At 56.9% G+C, this 18,781-nt stretch overlaps 1 protein-coding gene across 15 annotated transcripts in view; it reads right to left on the reverse strand.

Moving 5' to 3' along the window:
* Nucleotides 1-18,781, reverse strand: part of RBFOX3 (RNA binding fox-1 homolog 3) — a 425,191-nt gene that overhangs the window by 69,076 nt on the left and 337,334 nt on the right. Inside the window, exon 1 of one of the 15 annotated variants that reach the window (XM_017643316.3) lies at nt 1,440-1,584. The exons of 10 other annotated variants lie outside the window; for them this stretch is intronic. In XM_017643316.3, the coding sequence (XP_017498805.3) occupies nt 1,440-1,544 (105 nt within the window). In that variant the 5' untranslated portion in view covers nt 1,545-1,584. Of the gene's footprint in view, nt 1-1,439; nt 1,592-18,781 lie in introns of those variants that run through there. 4 more of the 15 variants (XM_036997219.2, XM_073236027.1, XM_073236038.1 and 1 more) reach the window with 4 other exon arrangements.

Below are 18,781 nucleotides of genomic sequence, written 5' to 3' on the forward strand. Positions count from 1 at the left end.
CTTGTCAGGGGGCTGACCCAAGCACCCAGGGACCTGCTGCCCTGGCTCGGCTCTGAGGGCCCCATCTCTGGGGTGCCCACAGCTCCTCCTGAATCACCTCGTGCTGCTCCTTATTTCTTGGCTCTCTGGAGGGCCCAAGGGACGCAAGAAGACAAAAGCCCACCTCCTGCAGCCTGTCGCTGTCTCCAAGAAACACATACTTCTGTTCCTTCCTTCAGACACGGCATGGGGGAGGCGGTGGAGAAACATGGCCATTTAGACTAGTAGGCCTGGCCTGACCTTAACCATCCCCCGAGAGCTGGCACCCCCTACCCTCTGCCTCCCATCTGCTTGCTCAGCCCAGGTGCATACCTGGTCCTACAGAGGAGCCCTGCAGCCAGGCTGGAGGCCTGATGGTTAGCCTGGAGCTCTTGGGGCCTTCCAGGCCCCCCTTCAAACCACAGGCCTCCTCAAGCAGCTGCCAGGGCCCCTGCAGTCCCAGGCAGAGGAAGAGGATGCTCAGATGGGGAAGGCAGCCCCAAAACCAAGGAAAGCCCCAAAACCCAGGCCGGGAGGTGTGGCTAGCCAAGGTGGGTAAAGCAGGGTACTGCAGCCCCGGGGGTGGCCCGCTCCGGCTGAGCTGGCACTGGGAAACGCAGCCCCGAGAGGCCAAAGGGCCTGGGGTAGCCGAGAAGTCTCCCCTCGGTCCCCAATGCAGGCCCAGGACTGCACTGATTCCGCATTGGGTGGGATCACAGGCCCCCGCCCCCACCCCACAACCCGGCCGGTGGGCAGGCAGCAGCTGATGCTCTGCACGCACCTCTCCGTGGAGCATCCTGGGGATTTGGGGACTCTGAGTCGCTTGCCCCCCCCCCCCGTCAGCCCAAGCTTCTACGCAGCCCCGCAGATCGCAAAAGTCTGGCCCCAGCCCCCTCTTAGTCAGGGGCTCCCGGGGCCTCCCTCTCCAGCCCCACCGGGTGGGTGGCCCGCCTCCCCTGAGGCCCGTGCGCGGTCCCCGCTGCAGCAGAGCTCGGCGCCCGCGCCGCCGCCCCCGCGCGGCCTCCCGGCCATCCCCACGCGCCCCGGGAGGGGCGAACTACCCTCCCCGAGTCCCCCGCGGCCGGGCGCGAAGTTCCCCAAAGTGACCCGGGCGCCGAAAACCCCCGCCCCCTCCCCTCGGGCTTCCCCCGAGACTCCGCCCGCCGCCCCCTCCCGCGCCTCCAGAAAAGTTGCGAGCGACGCCCCAAACTCCGGCCCCCGGCCGGGCGCCGCGCGCTTCCCGGCGACCCCGCGCTCGGCCGCCGCGCAGGGCGCAGCTCGCCCCAGCCGGCCGGGCGCCATGACGCGGGGAGCGAAGCGGGGCCCCGGCGGCGGCGCCGAGGCGGCCGGGCGCGCGGTGGGCGGCGGCGCGGGGCGCACGTGCGCCGGCGGGGGCCGCGGCCGGGCCGGGGGCCGCTTACCTGTTGGAGGTAGAGGAAGGCGGGCGGGCAGGGCACGGAGTGCGGGAGCATGCTGCCGGAGTTGGACAGCAGGAGGCAGCCCGAGTTCGCCATGGAGCACAGCATGGGGCGGCAGGGGGGCGCCGGCGGCCGCGGGCAGCTCTGCGCTCGCTGCGCGGCTCGCACCCTCGCGCGTCCCTCGGTGTGTGCGCGCGCCCTGCCTCCCGGGCGCCCTCTCGGTCTCCTCCCCTCCCGCCCCCGGCCTCCCCGCCCCCTCGCGGCGCTCCTTCGGAGGGAGGCGCGGCAGGCGAGCGGCGCGCCTCTGCCCGGGGCCCCGTGTCCGGGCGGGGATGCTGGGGAGAGCGCGCGCGAGAATGTGGCCGGAGAGGCTGTGTGCGCGAGAGAACGGGGCCGGGGGGGCGGGAGTCAGGCACTTTGGAGCCACCGGAGCGCTGTCTGCAAAGAGCGGTGCGTGTGCGTGTGTGTGTGCGCGGGGGCGCGCGTGTGTGTAGCGGCGGGAGGGGGAGTCCCTGGCGTACTCCGACATCAAACAGCCCCGCGCCGAGGGAAGAGAATCCGGAACGACGGCGCGGCGGCTGATCCCGCATTTAACCCGTCGCCCGCCAGCGCGCTCCCACCGGCCCTCCGCGCCCCTCCTCCCCACGTTCGGGTCTGGAATCCCCCTGTGCCCCCGCTCCGTCTGCCGGCCCTGCGGAGAGAAGGAGCGGCTCTGCCGGCTCTGCGGCCCGACCGGAAGGCGCTCTGCCCGTCTTGGCGTCCAGAGAAGCGCCTCTCTTAACGGAGGCCAGCTCAGTGGCGGGTTGTCGGTGATGTAATGAGGGCATCTACGCAGAGGCTTCCTCGCTGGGGAAGCTTCTCCTGCTGCTGAGGGCTTCCAAACCCAGCTGCAGCCCCTGGGAGCCTCTCCTGTCCTCCCCGGGGCCCCCAGACCCCATTTACACCCCAGGCCTGCCACAGGCACGTGGTCTTGTGCAGCTTAGTAAGGGGGGAGGGGCAAGGGGCACTGGCTGCAATGCATCCTCCCCTCCCGATACCCAAGCACACTGGACTTGGTGTGCACACATCAGCCAAGCAGGAGTGCACAGGTACCTACCGTTGACCCCAGACTGCGCTTGGCACAGGTCTTGATTGAGTCCCAACACCACCACTGTGACTGTGTGTGTGTGTAGGTGCGTGTAAATCTGTAGTTCACCAGCCGCACACACATCCATGGGCCTGCCACACATTCACACTCCCCAGGTGCCCCTTGTCCAACCTCAAGTTTACCAGGACAAGCCACAGGTGAGCATGGCTGTGAGAGGCCGTCTACCCTGGCCACTGTTAGAGGTAGGGACAACAGGGGACATGCCCAGTCTCTCTCCCTATTTTGGCATACTTCCTCTGGGAAAGGGCAAATCCAATACCCAGTGCCAATCTGGACTCACTCATCCAACCTACAGGAACCTGTGGTTACCCTCCTCTCACTTCAGAGAGCAAGCCCCACTCTGGAGGGAGGCAGGGCTGGGACCACCTGATAATGGGAAGACCACTGGCCTGGGAGTCAAGAGGGGGGACTGCAGAGCCCAGTCCTCGGCCCCGAGAGATCCGGGGTAGTCGCTAACGCCAGCCTTGGCATCACTACTGCTTCAGGCATCCTCGCACCTGGTCAGCTGCGGGCCTTCCAGCCCCGCCACCTGTCTTCAAACTTCACCTCCAGAGAGTGTCAGGCCCAAGGAGCATGTCTAGACACCTGCCTCCATCAGCCAGCTAATCACACCCAGGCTCCAGAGAGACTGAGAACAGGAAAACAGAATTTTAAAATGCCTCCAGAAAAAGGATTTGAACCTGTGTGTCTGGCTTATTTCTCAGGACAGGGGCTGTGTGCCCACTGCCTCCCACAGTGTTCCCTGGGCTCATGACTTCCATCACAAGCCAATCACTCGAATTGGCAAATCAAGGGAGGCCTCTGTCTGCTGAGGTGGTCTTTTGGGGGGCCAGGCCAGGAAACAGCCCGACACTGCAGCTGGGCTTCCTTTAGACCACCCTTGAGAGCTGTGCTGTCCTCATGGCCATCAGGAACCTGGCCCTCCTCACCTGGGACCTCCAGTGCCTGGCAGGGAGTGGCTCGTTAGGCAGTGGAGTACGAGCTTCCCCAGGACCACTCACAGCCCACTGGACCCCCGGGGCCTCCTGGGCCAGGGTGGGCGGCCCTGAGTGGCAGATGGGGGAAGCCCGGGGCCCAGTGCTCTGCTGCCCCCGCTTTTGGGGTGAAGGGAGGCAGTGAACTGGGAAGAGCTGTCAATCTAGTACTCATATTCACTACTTAAAAAAAGAGCCAAGGAAAAAAATATCCTATTCGCCCTGAATCTGAGAAGGGCCTTGTTAGGAGGCAGGAACTGAGCTGTAATTATTTCTGCGCTCCTGGGCACCACTATAAATATCAGTCAAGGAGGCACCTCAAAAGGTCCGGAAGGTTCCAAGGCTTTGGAGATCTCCTGGCTCCTTCCTGCCACCATCACCCTGTGTCATCTTCCCTGGAGGAGGCCCTGCTGGGTGCTGGCGCTGGCCCCTCTCCCCATGCAGGGCAGGACCTGCCTTTCCCACCCTCCCTGAGTGAGCCTGCCCGGGAGACCTAGGCCCAAGCAGCCTTGCAAACTTTCAGTCTGGGGACGCGAGAGTCTTCCCGGGAAAGCATGTGCCAAAAGTGTTCAAGATGACTTGTGTTCTTAACAAAAGGTAGGCAGTTCTGTGGCCAAATGATTTGTTGTCTATGACAACTCCCCTCCCTCCCACCAGAAATCACCAAGGTTGCACAGGAGCATATTCCAGCGGGAACAAGCTCTGCTGCCCTTTCGGGGAGCCAGGTGGGGGGTGCTCATGGGCCTGCCCTTTCTTAATGCCGAGGCTGGCATCCTCAAGCTTCACCTATGCAGGGAGGACTGCATGGAGCTTGGCAAAGGCGTCCCAGGACAAGGGGTGAGCTAACTGCATTTGCAGCTGAACCATAACCGACAGTGAGCTCCATGCTTCCAGCGGAGCCAGCTTCGGGGTGTTTGGCACAGACTTGGGCATGAGCACTAGGGGGCCACAGAGGCAGGAATGGTGTCTCCATGGTGGGGTGGGCTAGGGTAGGCATGGCTTGTGTGTGTGTAACCCCAGAAGCCTCTCTTATGTGAACCAACCAGATTCTCCCTTCACCAACTGAACACTCTCCCAGGGGAATGCATGCCCCGACTCCTAAGAGAATGGGGTGGAGGCCGGGGGAAGCCCCCGACTCAGGGCTGCTGGCATGCCTCCGACACATGCTATCGGGAAGTGTCCAGTGGAAGACAGGAAGCTCTTTGGGAATCTCAGATTCCCAGAGGCCGTGGTTCCCTATCTTGGGCACAGGAGCTGTTTCTGCTTCATCTTGGTGTGTCCAGTTCTCCCAAAAGAGTGGAAAAGTGGGTAGAGGAGCCCCTGTAGGAGGAAATTGCTAGCAAAGGGTAGAAGAGAGCTGCCCTGCTGGACGAGGCCTCCTTGGAGGTGTCCAGCAGAGGGCCCGCTCACTCTGGCCAGAGCCTCCCTTCACCACCACGACTGTGAGGTGGGGGCACTGGGAGTGCCCCCCACCCCTGGGCCCCTTTGCATCCCTGAGCCACGGAGTACTCAGCAGTGCAGAGAGGTCAGTCCTGGCCCAGGCTGCTGGGGCCAGCATCCACCTTCCGGTACAGGGGGACCCCCTACCTACTGGTGCTGGCCCCCTGGCCCCGGCTGAGGCTGCAGCAAAAGTAAAAATCAGTGTGCAAAGAAAGTTTATTTATCTGTTTAATTAAGAGGCATTTGCCAGCCACATTCGGGTCCATCTGTCTCACTTACAACCATGTCCCTGCAAAATTAAACATAATAAATACAGGGAGACTGAAAGCAAAGGGCACACTCAGATATACGGGCCGAGCCAGCAGCTGCACAGGATTGCAGTTATAAGCACATCTTTCTTTGGCAAGTTTCTCTCCCCTCAGGGCCAGGGAGCCAGAGGAATGCTCTCAGAGCAGGGGCTGTGGGTGCCGGATAACTCTGCTTTTTCTACTCAGCACTGTTGCCAAGCTTTATTCATTTTAAATGAGCCCCCAGGACTTCTCCCCTCCCTTCTAAATGGGGGAGAGAGTGCGGCCCAGAGCAAAAAGAACGTCTGAAATCAGCTAGCCCTGTGATGTTGCACCTCCGGGCTTGGTGGGTAAGAGGGCTCGGCAGCTCCAGCCCTGGAAAGCACTTTGCAGGCTCCTGCTGCATCTGGTCCATGCTCTCCTGGCTAGGAAGTAGCATGGACTGAAGGAACCTTGGAGAAATAGATCTGTGCTCTAAGGTGCCAGCTGTGGCCAAGCCACCATTCAGGATACTGCCCCCAGAATCCCACAGAAGCCAGGGGAGGAAGGGGAGCAGCATTTTTATCTGTCTCTGACCTAAAGTCTCAAGAGTCTGACTACTTGCTTAAACTCCCCAGGAATGAGAGTGCACAAAGGAAAAAAATGGTGATTTATCATCATTATTGATTGCTAACTGTAAAAATACCTGCATTTGCTCAGCGCAAACTTCCCAACATTTGCAAGAGAGCCTTAATGTGTCTGATCTCACTTGATCCTCCTAAGGTAGATGGGGAAGGCGTAGTGATGCTCAGGCGGTAGATGATGACACTTCTAGGATCGCAGAGGTGGCCCAAGGTCATACCACTTACTAGAAGCAGAGTTTAGGCTGGAAAACAAGCCTCCTGGCCTGCAGACTCGCATGGGTCTTTTGCTGCCTTTCTACAACTGTGCTTGGCTCCTGCGCTTCTGTGAGCATCCTCACCATTAGCTCTTGGCGCTCTCTCCTGCTAGGATCAACCCCAAACCAAATCTGTTAATGGAATCGTCATTTGCAAGAGCTTGGGCATTTACTAATCACACCGCTGTTTGGTCTGTGCAGCAATTATCTAGAATTTCCTCTTTCTCATTAGGCAGGAGGTCGCGAGGACTCAGTCGGGTGGCTGAACTCCATGATGAAGCCAAGGAGAGAAGCTGCCATTGGACTGAGGAAGCCCTTCCACAGGGTTCCTGGCTGATCTGCCATGAGATGCTCAATTTCCTGGGTCCTCATCTCACACTCTGAACCTGTCCCCTCACTGGGAAGCCCTGTCCCACCTAAATCTGTGCATGTCTACTTGGTGCCCTGTGCCAACACTGCAAATGACCACAGAAAAGAAAGGAGTCCTGAGAGGCACAGGAAGTCTGTATATTTGCTTGGAAATGAAGATTCCAGCTCTGGTCACCAATGAAACGCCCTTGGGTGGCCTGGTTCCCAGTGCGGATATGACGGTTGGCAGCCTCTGCTCATGCCAAGGCAGGGCTCCTGTTACAGACTTACCGCGGGCAGAGGTTGTGGGGCCAAGAAAGACCTACAGAACTCACTGCTCCATGCAGCCCACCCGGAGTTGGCTGTCCTGATCTCTAAAACCCCCCTTGGCAGCCCTGCTTGCTGTCCTTCAGCACCAGGGACAGCTCTGGCCTCTTGTTTCTCTCGGGTCACCCTCATTCCCTAGGCGAAGAGTTACTGGCATGGGTGATGGGGCTGGAAGGGACTCTGGGATCATGTTGTCCAGTCCTCTGCCTTCTACCTGGCAGTCACTGAAGGCTTCAGGGACAGGCGCTTTTTATTTTTAAATTTTTTTCTTAAAGCACTCTATTGTGGGAGCCTCTGACATCTCTCTGACGAGCCCATTCAGATTTTTATCCCACTGAATGTCAAGAAATTCTGACTTGTGTCTCACAGAAGACTTATCCACCTTAATTTTATTCAAAAGGGAAGAGCCTTGAAGGAGGGACAAAGGCGAGCTTGGGCCAGCTGCCGAAGCCCTGTCCCCTCCTCTGACTCCCAGGAGGGACCTGGGTAATCCAGCAGAATTTGTAGAGCAAGACTGCGTGTTCCCGGGGAGGGGCCCACACAGCCCTGCCTGCTTTGGGATTTGGGAAGGAGGACCTACACGTGATGTGCCGCAGTCTGGGAATTTCTTGCTGCTGTGACCAGCATGAATTTGTGTCAAGTTCCGTTAGAACCTGACCAAGAAAACAGTGCATTCAGGGTCCCTAAGCACACATGGGGAGAGGTCAGGTTGGCTCTTTCATCCGCAGGGGATGGTCTGAGCTGCCTGGAGTAGACGCAAGGGCCCGTCCCCCCGTTTCCCACCTCTCCATAAAGACAGCAATTGGAGTAGTTGACCTCTTGACTTTGCCGTCAGTTAAACAAAATCTCATTTAACAGAGAAACCAATGTCCCTTCCTTCAGGCTTTGGTGAGGAGGGGCCACAAAGGGAGAGACTCAGCAAAGCCCTGTTGAGAGGGACTGATGGCCAGGGGTTGGCGGGTTGGCCTGGACCCAGGGACTGTGAAAGCCATGTCTTCCACACTTGGGACAGATTGGAAGGAATCTGGATCAAACATCTGCCTGTAGCACCAGCCTCATAACTCAGAGAGTTAAAAAGCAACCTCAGGGCCTCAGGAAGCACAATGTGAGGGGGCTGGCGATCAGCTCTTCCTCTGCCCCTTCGTGCCCCTTAAAGCCAAAGCATCAGCTCATTAAAAGCTCATTAGGAGCCCAAAGCAATAAAGACCCAGAGAGGCAGTGCCGTTCTGGCAGAGCACATGGCCCTGGGGAGGTGGGTGCCCCGTGTCAGGTGGCCAAGCTGCAGACAGGACCTGAGAGATGGAGCAGAGAGTTGGCCAGAGGTCAGAGGTGGGGGTTGGGTGTGGGAGGCTCTTCCACTGAAGGCTAATGGGAGCTGAGCTTGGCCCAGGGCTCACAGGCGGCAGGGAGAAGCCCATCTGCCAGGAAGTAAAGGAACAGACATTTACCTGCAGACTCTCCACCCTGCACCCCCAGAATGAGAGAGGCCAAATATGGGCTCCTTTCTCAGGCCTTGAAGAGAACCAACCAGGGCAAGGAGGAGAGAAGCGTAGGCAGGACCCTGTCTGCCAGCTCAAGACTCAACAGGGAAGTTGTGTGAATTGCTGCTGCCCACTGTGAATGCAATGCAGCAGAGAAGGGGACCGCGGATGCTGGTGTTTTTCAGGTTCCCACAAAGACTGCCCAGAGCAGGGGAAGGGGGATGTCCCTGTGGAGGTCTGGGGGACTTGGGTGTGAGGCTGTTCTGGGGCTCGCACCCCTGCTAGCCCTCCATCCTTCCACTCCCTCTTGCTTCTAAGGGAAAATGCTCCTGTTTCTTGAGCTACTCAAGCATTGGGGTCCAGCTCTGTTTTGGCACCAATACACCCCTCCAGTTCCAAGGCAGGAGGGTTCTGAGAACTCACTGGCAAGGAGGTCTGGGGAAAGTTGGCAGCCGGCTGAGGGCCCTGTGCTTCTCTCAGCAGCTCCCTGCCTTTCCTCCTGCCGAGAGTTGCTGCATTAGGATGGGGGGAGCCGTCTGTTCCTTTTCTTACTTCCCTAGGAGGCTGTGACTTTTGATTCCTGCTTGATTAATATACAGGCAACAGAGACTGTATTTAAGGCAGCTTTAATTCTCTCAGGTCACCAAACTCGGGAGCAGCAAAGCTGCAGGGAGCCAGCACCGCAAGAGATCAAGCGCTGGGGCCTTCAAATCGCTCCGTGGCCCAATTTCTCATCACTGCTGCCACCTGATAACCCTCCCTATCCTGGAGCCAATATTTCCCTTTTCCAGGGGTGGAAATGGGGACCGGATGTGGATGTCCATGGCTGAAACCCTCTTGACAGCCAGGAACAAAAGCTGGAAGGACTCAGCGCTTCAACTCTGCGAGAGTGAGCTCCTCAGCACCAGGGACAGCTCCAGCCAGTCCCTGGGGCGTCCCGCCCTGCCTGCCCGCCTTCCTGAGCCAAAACGCAGATAGGTGTCAATGACCTCACTGCTTTTCTGGAGGTGGCCAGGGGCTAGCTCTGATGATTGCTGCCTTTCACCAAAACATCCTTTCCAGACAAATGAGCCTTCTGCATTCCTTTGCGACCCTGTGTGCTCTCACCGGCGTCTCCCTTTAGGCTTTCTCCAGAACCAGCTTTCTCTTCCTCTGACCACCTGAGATGAGACCTCCCCAAAGAGAAGCAGGGCTGTTCTTAGTTAGGACTACCTGGCCCATCTCCCTTCTAGTCCCTGGTGCCCGGGGCCTCTGTGGGCCCAACAATTTCCTTTCTGGCTCAACCTCATCCCTCCCAACTTGTCTCATTAGCATTTCCTGAAAGGCAGGCTAATTTCTCTGCTTAGCACCTGGGTGTTCACTTGCCTGGTAGGGGGCTGGGGAGGAATGCCTGTGTGGCTGCCATTTCCTCCCAAGAAGTGTCTTTTATAGACCTGGTCGGTGTAGCAATTCGGGGAGGCACCGTGGAGCAGTACAATGCAGGCAGATTACACTCGGAAGCCAGGCTTGTAAATTACCTCCCAGTGGGCGCAGGGAATGTGCCTGTTAAGGAGAACCCGGTGTGCAAAGCCATTCTCATTTAAGAGCAGGATCTTCCTGGATCAGACTCTGATCAATCCTTGCTGCCACTAACAAACCATATATTAGCAAGAAATGTTTGCATCCAAGTTGAAGGAAGCCCCAGACTTGCCTTCTCCTGCTCACCCCTGCTGCTGTTTTATTAGGATTTTCGGTAGATCTGGCCCCCACTGGATTTATTGTCCCAGTCTGCCTCTATCCACTTAAAAATATCATGTATAGATTTTCAAATTATTGCTACACTTTCTAAGAGAAGGATGCAGTGGCTAAAAATTAACGGTAAATGTATAGGAATTCTATATGGCAATTACAGAATTATAATGAAGTGGCTGCCACTTGGCCAAGTGTGGGTAATTGGAAATTCACACTGGGAGACTGGAATCCTTACTGTATTGGAATTGTATTTTTGAGAGTAAATGCCGTGGAGAGGGTCAATGGAGCCTTGAGCTGGCCGTTTCTGCTCTGGAGGAAAGAGTGACTGGTTGGCTGCTTAAAAGCAGAATCACCTAAGCTGGCACACAGGACAGTGACTGGACACCAACAGGGTAGGTGGGTGTTCTGGGCTGGGGGGCAGCCCTGACTCCTCCTCGCCTGGTCTGGAGAAGAACAGGACAGGAGAGTCAGCGCCAGCAGAGCGGAGTAGCTCATTGAGGTGGAGATGAACAAGAGCATCTTGGTGTTCTCCCTGTGTGCTGGGTCACTGTCCTCTCAAAAGAAATTGGTTAAAAACATCTGGTAGCTCCCTTTTCCATGAAGACGCCAACTTCGTCCATATTGCACACGATGCACCTTCAGACCTTTACCTAGTCTGGCAGAAATGGACTTGGATTACTTTCTACTCTTTGCTTCTCTTTGGGATCCCAGCCACCCGCATGGCCCAAGGGGACCTGTAAGAAGGAAACTGATTCCGGGGAAGGGTGTTCTGCTAGGGATTTGGGCACGCATTGCCTCCTGCTTCTTCCAGAGTTTTCTCTAGACCTGGAGCTGTCCATCACAGGAGCTGCCAGATCCAGTGTGTGGGAAATACCAGATGGATTTCAAAGACTTGGGGTAGTAAAAAGAATGAGAAAATAATGCATGCATCCAATTACACATTGAAATGATACTATTTTGGGTATATTGGGTTAAATAAAGTATATTGTTGAAATTAGTCTCACTGGTTTCTTTTTACTTCTCAGTGTGGCTCCTGGGAAGTTACACATGGACGTGTGTGGCTGCACTACACTTCTGCTGGGCGGCACTGGTCTTGAGCAGGGGCGGTGTCTTTGCACTCAGCCCTGGCACTTCTCCACTCATTGCCTACAACAGTGCCTGGCTCATGGTGGGATGCAAAAGGAACAGCCAGCCGGGTCTCCTCTTGTGGCAGGGCCCAGAAAATGCAAGTCTGTGCTGGCAGAAAGCATGCACTGACTCTCCCACCAAACACAGATGTCCAGCAATAGCGAATGCTTTATAAATCTGTGTGTGTCACTGCGGTTCTGACTGCTTCTGATGTCCACAACTGCGGCCAGTGCGACTGCATGAACCCAGAGACCAGTGGGGGGCAGTGGACTGGCTTCCCTTCTTGTTCTCCCTTCCTGCCCAGAGCAGGACAAGGAAATCAGCACCCTGAGCACCGCTCAGCTCTGGGGCCTTAGCTTGTGGCTGGCACTTCTGCCTCCTGACCTGCTTTGGGAGAAAATGCCCCAGCGGCTGAACTTGTTTGCATTCGGCCCCTGCGTAAGGGTACTGATTTCCCTCTCCAGCGCGGAGCAGAAGGCCTTGGGATTCCATTCCAGCGGGGCAGGGCCCGGCAATGCTGATCACCACCCTAGTGCTCTGGGCAGATCGGATCTCAGGCATCCAGATAACGCAGCCTCATTCTACACTCCAGCCCCTCCAAGGAGCGGGGAGGAGGCAGAGGGCAGCTTACCAGTCTCTCCGCTTCACTGGATGGAGAAGATGAAACACTGAGCAGGGAGTGTCCCAGGGTGGAAAGTGGAACCCCGGATGTGGGGCCTGAGTCGCCCCCTTCTGCTAGAGGGACCGAAGTGGAGCCAAGTTTGTAAGAAGACTATCCTATGTCTCTTGCCTTCCACCACGTGTACAGCCTCCGCCAGCAGGACGTGGTGCCCCCTCAGGCTCAGGAGTCACTCGGCCTGGAGGCGTGCCCATTTCTGCCCTGACCAGTCATGTGACTTGGAGCAAGTGGCTCAACATCTTGAGCTTTACTTCCTGCCTCTGTAAGGACGGGGCCAGCAATCCCTCCCTAGGGTTGTGGGTACTCAAAGCCATTCTATCTACAAAGGAGCTGGCACACAGTAGATGCTCAATAAATCATGTTAATTAATTGAGCAAATATCTATTGTGTGCCTCAAAATGCCAGGCTTTGTTCTAGATCCATTTTCTACACAGTGGCCAGATGAGACAGCCAGTGAAGTGTCTTCCCTCTCTCCCTAGACGGACTGAATTCGCTCGATGGTCTCCCAGGCCTTGGAGCGCACAGTGAACTCTCAATTATCTGTGCAAATGGAGTGGAAGGTTCTACTGATAATTCAGAAAGAGCAGAGGGTCCACAAATAATTCTTGTTTGAATTTGAAATGCATGATGCTTATTTTCGCATCGGGTTTACCTTCCCAATTACTGTTTTTTCTGGCTTACGCTCTCTACCTTGTTTGCATTCTCAGAGCTTACACCGGCTGGTGGGGGGCGGTGTGCCCTAGAAAGACGGGACCACCATGTGGGAGCCAGCCACAGACCCCCTGGTGTGGCCTGACACCCACTGACAAAGAAGCAGGGGGTGCCAGGTCTTCATCTTCGTATCAGCCAGGAGGAATGACAGAGGGCACCTTAATTTCTGCCTCAAGGCCTCTGCCTATGTGGGTGGCTGGGCACAGGTGGACATGTGGAGGCCTGGGAGACACCCTGGATCCTAGAAGCTGTGTTTTCTCTCCCAGGTAGGCAGAAGCAGAGGTGAGACGTGCGCCCACTTGTAGCCATCTCTTGGGGGGAAGTGTGCATATTTCGCTCTCTGTCTCTCTCTGGGTTCGTCTCTCTGAGTGTGTCCCTCCGTGTCTTCCTGTCTTTGTGTCTGTGTCTCTCCATCACTCTCCACGCCTTTCTCTACTGGTGCTATTTTGAGCAGTCTCTCCCTGGGGCAAACCAGGAAGCAGGTATTTCTTCAACAGACATCTCCTCCATGCGGCTGGGGGTGGGTGGTGCCTGTCTTCCCTCTGGAATCATGACCTTTGGTGGCCAAGGGGGTTTATATAACAGGATGCCCCTCTTTATGGCCGCCCCAGAGTCCCCTGTAGGGCTGGGTAGGAAGGAGAAAACACAGTGAATCCACCTTTCTTATCCTCTCCGACCCACCACACACATAGAAAGATCTCCAGGTGTGGAAGGGGGGTCCTGCCCCTACACTGGTCAACCAAGACAACATGCATCCATGACTTTGGTGTGCTTCTGATTTTCTTAGCATGCCAAGTGGCCTCACCATCTGAGGGCCTCACGTTGCAGCAGGAGCGTGGGGGGTGGGCTGTCCTCCTGCAGGCACCACGGGTGGGACACGGTCGTTCCCTACACTGGGCCAGATGAGAAGGCAAACTCCGTGTGTGGCTGCTCCTTCTGAAGCCCCACCTGCCCATACCTGCCCCTTCTCCATCCACGCGGGGCACTCCTTCCGGCCCAGCTCACCCTGCGGGGAGGCTGACTGGGGATGTCCTTCCAGCTCTCGGGGGCCACAGTGAAACACTGGCAGTGGTGACCCACACGCCACCTCACATGTCACTTCAACATGCCTCATGCAACCCTGAGAGACATACAGGCCCAGTGGGGGAGACTGAGGCTCAGAGATGGTAAGGGACCCCCCCACCCCCAGAACCCATTGTCCAGGCCTGCGGCCGCTCTGCTGTGATTTTTAGGGATGCCAGAAGCCCTTTCCATGCCTTTGAGCCATTCGAAGCCTAGTATTGTACCATTTTCCGGTGATAAGATACAAATCCACTCCCGCAAGGCTGCTGAGCCCACGAAGCTGCAAACCATCACTGCTCAGCTGTGAGGCCGTAAGCTGAGAGCTGGCTCTCAGGAAGGAGGTGGGCAAGAGGCTGTGCCTGTGCAAAGCAAGTGGGGCTGCGTCCATGGAGTGAAAGCTGCCCAGAGAAGGCCACACGGTGCTCACAGGGTGGGGGCTGGAAGGCACAGGGCGGGGGCTGGCCGGCTCACTCTGTCTTCTCTGAAGGCAGGGCTGGGGAGGGGCCCCTGGCAGCAAGGGGTTGTCGGACAAGGACACTAGTGCACAAGCGGCAGGCAAGTGCCCTCCGCTCTGGGGCTTCTCTGCGAGGTACCACCTCTGTAAGCTGGTGAAAAGCAGGCCACGCCCCTCAGGTGAGCTTCACACCTGCTCTGCCTCTGGGACCCGCCCTCCCGCAGTAAGGGTGGGAATCAGAGCCAGGAGGTGTGCCTGAGGCCCCGGAGGACCCCTAGTGCTGTGCCGCAGACCTGGGAAGGAAATTAGCCCAGGTGAGAGTGAAAGAGGAGAAGGCCAGACATCTGGAGCGTCTGAACCCGAAAGGGGACTGCACGGTGCCAATGACCTTGGGGGGAGGAGCAAGTGACCTAGAGGAGCCCGCTTGGGTTCCAGTTCTGAAAGTAATTAGGTGCTCTTAAGTAAGTCTTTAAAAGTCTAATTAATGAAAATTAAGTCAGAGTGAAGCTCTAGTTTCCCCGTTGCACCACCACCTTTCAAGTGCCCATCGGTCACATGCGGCTGGTGGCTCCTGTGTTGAAAGTGGATCGAAACCATTTCCGTGGCTGCAGAGAATTCCAGTGGACAGTCCTGCTTTAAAGCTTTCCTTGTCTCAGTTTCCTCATCTGTAAAGCGGGGAGGAAAGTACCCTAACTATTACCCAAGACTTAGTGAGATGGCAGATGGCCAAAGCACAGTGTGCATATCATAAACAAAGTGGCCTCGGGTTTGTGCCCAAGCTGGCAGTGTAGCGGGGACGGAGAGAGGCACTGGAAGGCCCTTGGATAGTGGCAAGCCCGCAGGGCACATGTTCTCTGCTGTGGCAAATCCCAGTGGGGCAAAGGATGCCATTCCAGGGGACATCCCAGGGCCCCTCATCAGCTGCCGGATATGGTGGGTGTTACGCTGGAGGAGGGAAAAACAAAGACATGCAAACAGAACAGAGAGATGCCATAGGGGGAGAACAGACCAGACCCCAAAGTCCGTGCCATATATGGAAAGGGGGCAGCTCTCCCTGAATTCCATCCTGATGTGCCAACTGGGACCCGGATGTCAGCCTCCTCCCTCTTGGGAGGAAAAGAAGTTTCTAGTTGTCTATTATGTCACCTTTAGCCAATCATACCTCTCCACGCCCCCTAGGACAGCTTGCCCACTCCTCCCCCTCCTAACCCCTTATAAGCTCCCCACCTCCCCAACTGGGTGTGACTTCTCTGGCCTGTGACAAGAAGGCCACAGAACCTCACCCGGGGGTATTTAAATAAATTACCTGGCCCTTTGCTGCCTCTCTTTGCCTGCTTATTCCGGCGAGAATTGATCTTACGGTGGGTACCAGCCCTGTCACTTGTACTGCCCCCTGTATAAGAAGAAGAAACAAGCCCCACAGACAGAACCAGAAGGTAGGGGTACCTTCAGCATAGAGCCGAGAGGGGCAGAGGTGCCCCTGGGGCGGGGGAGGCAGCAGTGGGGGGGACAGCCCTGTGGCCCCCCACCATCTGGCTCTTGCTGCACCAGAGAGGGGGCTGTGTGCTGGGCCATGAGGTTTCACAGAGCACGTCCGTAGGGAGGCACTGAAGCCAAGAAAGCTTTGCTGGGTTGGCAGAAACCCACACATCAACTCGGTAATAAAGAACAAAAGGGAACTTTGCTCAGAGAGCAAACCTTTGCTGGGGAAGGTGACAAAACCCCCAAAAAACTGACCTGATGGACTGATCTGAGCCCCCTGGTCCCCAACCGGATGCAGAGACAAGTACTAGGGCTCCCTTCCTCGGGCCAAGCGGGGAAGACAAAGCGAAAGAAGCCCACACATCCCCGGGTGTCCCTGGCAGCAGGCGCTGGGCCAGCCACGCCCCGATTCCCCCAGGATGAGCCGTCCCTGCCCCCCACTCTTAGTTCCCCCCCCCGTCCCTTCTTCATCTGCTCCCACGTGCCTCTGTTCTCCCTAAGACCCCATTCTCCTCTTTCCATCCTGTCCTAGTTTTGTTTTTAAACATCACCCTTTCTTCCCACAAAACAAAAACAAAAGGTGAAATATAAAACCATCCTGGTCCAATTCAGCTACATCAGGAGCTACGGAGGTGGCCTGGTGCGGCCCTCACCAGAGGCCCTTCTTCCCCACCCTTCTCTCTGTTCCCCAAGTCGGAACAGATCCGCCCTTTGGGGCTCCAAAGTCAAGGTGTCAGGAGAGGTCATTCCGGATACTTTCAAAGGGAATGTGGCAGGTGCAGGGAGTGGGAGAGGTGGAAAGAGGGGCATCAGGGAATATCCTGGTCCCCACAACACAGTGACGGCAAGCTGCTGGGTGCAGACAGCCAAGCTTCCTACCAGGAGCGCACGTGGGGTCGTCAGCGGACTGTGGGCCGAGCACGGGCACCTCAGGACTGCCCGCCTGCCGTCCCCGGTCTCTTTCCGTGTGGGCTCTCCTGGCTCGGGGGCACTGGCGATTTCTGTCCGCCTCTCAGGAGATCATTTCTCTCTCTTTTGTATTTTATGGAACATTTAAAATGCTTCTGCAAGCCTGTCACACTTTTTACAATCATAAACCCCTCTTGTCCCATGGAGACGGAGCCGGGTCCCTCCACGCTCGCCTGGTGCCGTGCTCATCTCTCTGCCTCCTCATCCCTTCCCACACGCTTCCTTGACTCCACTGGAGGCTGGGGGAGGCTGAGGAACAGCCTGGAGCAGACTCAGGAAAACTTCCTTAAAAGTTGCCTCCAACTTTGAGACCTCCTGTCTGCACCTCCACCCCTGAGGCGGGGGACCGAATGCTCAGCCCCAAACTCACACCGCCGCCTCCCCACAGGGCCTTTCATCCTCCTCTGCCTGCTTCACTCAGAGCTGTCACAGCCCTGGGATGACGCACGTCTCTGCAGTATCAACAGTCATTCCTGGGAGAACGCTCTCCGTGCCTGTGCGCTCTGGAGGCCCTGGCCTGGGGGCAGGGTAGGGAAGGGCGCAGACAGGGGAGGGTCCCCAGGGTGTGCCTGAGGTGGGCTGTGCCCCCTCCTTCTGACCAATCTAAAGGGACCTCTTGTCCCAGCCAAAGAGGAGAGCCCTGGCCGTTGGGCGCTCTGGAAGGAGGGGCAGCCCAGGGACACTCTGGGGCTGCTTCCAGGGTGCCACCTGCCATGTTTAACGACGGCAAACCCCTTACCGCAGGGCAGGGCTGGACAGCTTCCAAAGCTTCCAAACCCCTTACAGACCAACACCATCGCGTGTGACTTGCACACCAGCCTTGCCAAAGATCTCCCAGTTCGAGCCCAGCGTCCGCCAGCTCCCGTGCCCTGCCTCCCGCCCTGCTTTTCCTCTGTCTTTGCGGGGCGGCTGGCTGCCTGCGGCTGTAGTACTATGAGCACCTGCCCCTTAGTGCATTGCATGCCTTTCACTTTCTGCCCCGCGGCTTTTCCGCTGATGCTTAGGGCCCCCGCGGGAGCCTGCTCAGCCATCGTGACGTGACGCACAGGCAAACCTGGAAGTCTGAGGGGGTCGATACCATGGGGAGCAGTCCCTGACTGGAGGGAGAAAGGACCTGGTGGAGAATGCCTGTTCCATCCCTCTGGTGGGCTAGTCCATGGCTCCTTGCAGGCTCTGTGGCAGGTCTAAGCTCCGGCTGAGGCACACACAGCAGGGATCAGCCCAGCCACGTCCCTGGACTGGCTCTCCCTCCCTTCCTGCCTTGTTCTCCCCAGTGCCTCTCACTCCCGTGCCCTGCCCAGAACACACTCCCTGCCTGTGAGCACTTCCCCAGGGCCTGGTGCCAGAGGAAACAAGCTAAGGCAGCTCTTGGGATGGGGTTCTGGGACTGGACAATCATCATGGATTTGCTAAGGACCCCACTGCTGGTGCCCATAGGGCCAAGACAACTCCTGGCATGTAGAACTGTCACAGTTACACAGACTCTTACTGGTGGGCATGGGGAAGAGGGGCAGATGGGATGTGGAGCATTCGGTTGCGTAGTAGCTGTGGCAATGGAGAGAGACATGTGACACTCTGATCAAGATCAAGTCCATCCTACAGTGTGAACAGCAGGTCCACAGACCCATCCTGTAGTTTGTTTCCTCAGCACTGAGTACATTATTTGGGTGAATATACTTAGCATTGGCATAACCCTCATATTGATTCTCTGACCTGGAAGGGCCAAGTGGAAGCCCAGGAATCTTGGTCCAGTCCAGCCAAGAGAGCAAATCAGAGCACCCCCCTTTCCGCTCGCCATCTGTCAGCTAGAAAAATTGCAGAGATTAGACCCACCATCTAGGACTTGAAGGAAGCAAGGGTGGAGGTGCCCATCACAGCCCTGCTCAATTCACCTGTAAGGACCAGAGAACCGTGGTGGATGATGGTGGACCACCATGAACTTCATCAGCCTCCAAACACAAGACGGCAGGGCTTGAATTACCGGGATGGAGCAACACAGCCTCTATTACTTGGTACATGGTTGTTGATAAAGAAAATGTGTTTTTTCCAATCTCAGTAAAGAGGCTTGAAAGCTCTTTGTTTTTATATGGGAAGGATAGCAACACACATTTACTGTCTTGTCACAGGGCCATAATTACCCTCTTTAGCACAATATCTACAGGGTCTTTGGTCTTTTTGCCATTCTGGAGACCATAATGCTTGCCCACTGTGTAGAGGGAATGGTGCTCACTGGACTGGATGGCAGGAA

This window comes from Manis javanica, chromosome 4 (genome assembly GCF_040802235.1).
Source record: "Manis javanica isolate MJ-LG chromosome 4, MJ_LKY, whole genome shotgun sequence".
NCBI lineage: Eukaryota > Metazoa > Chordata > Mammalia > Pholidota > Manidae > Manis > Manis javanica.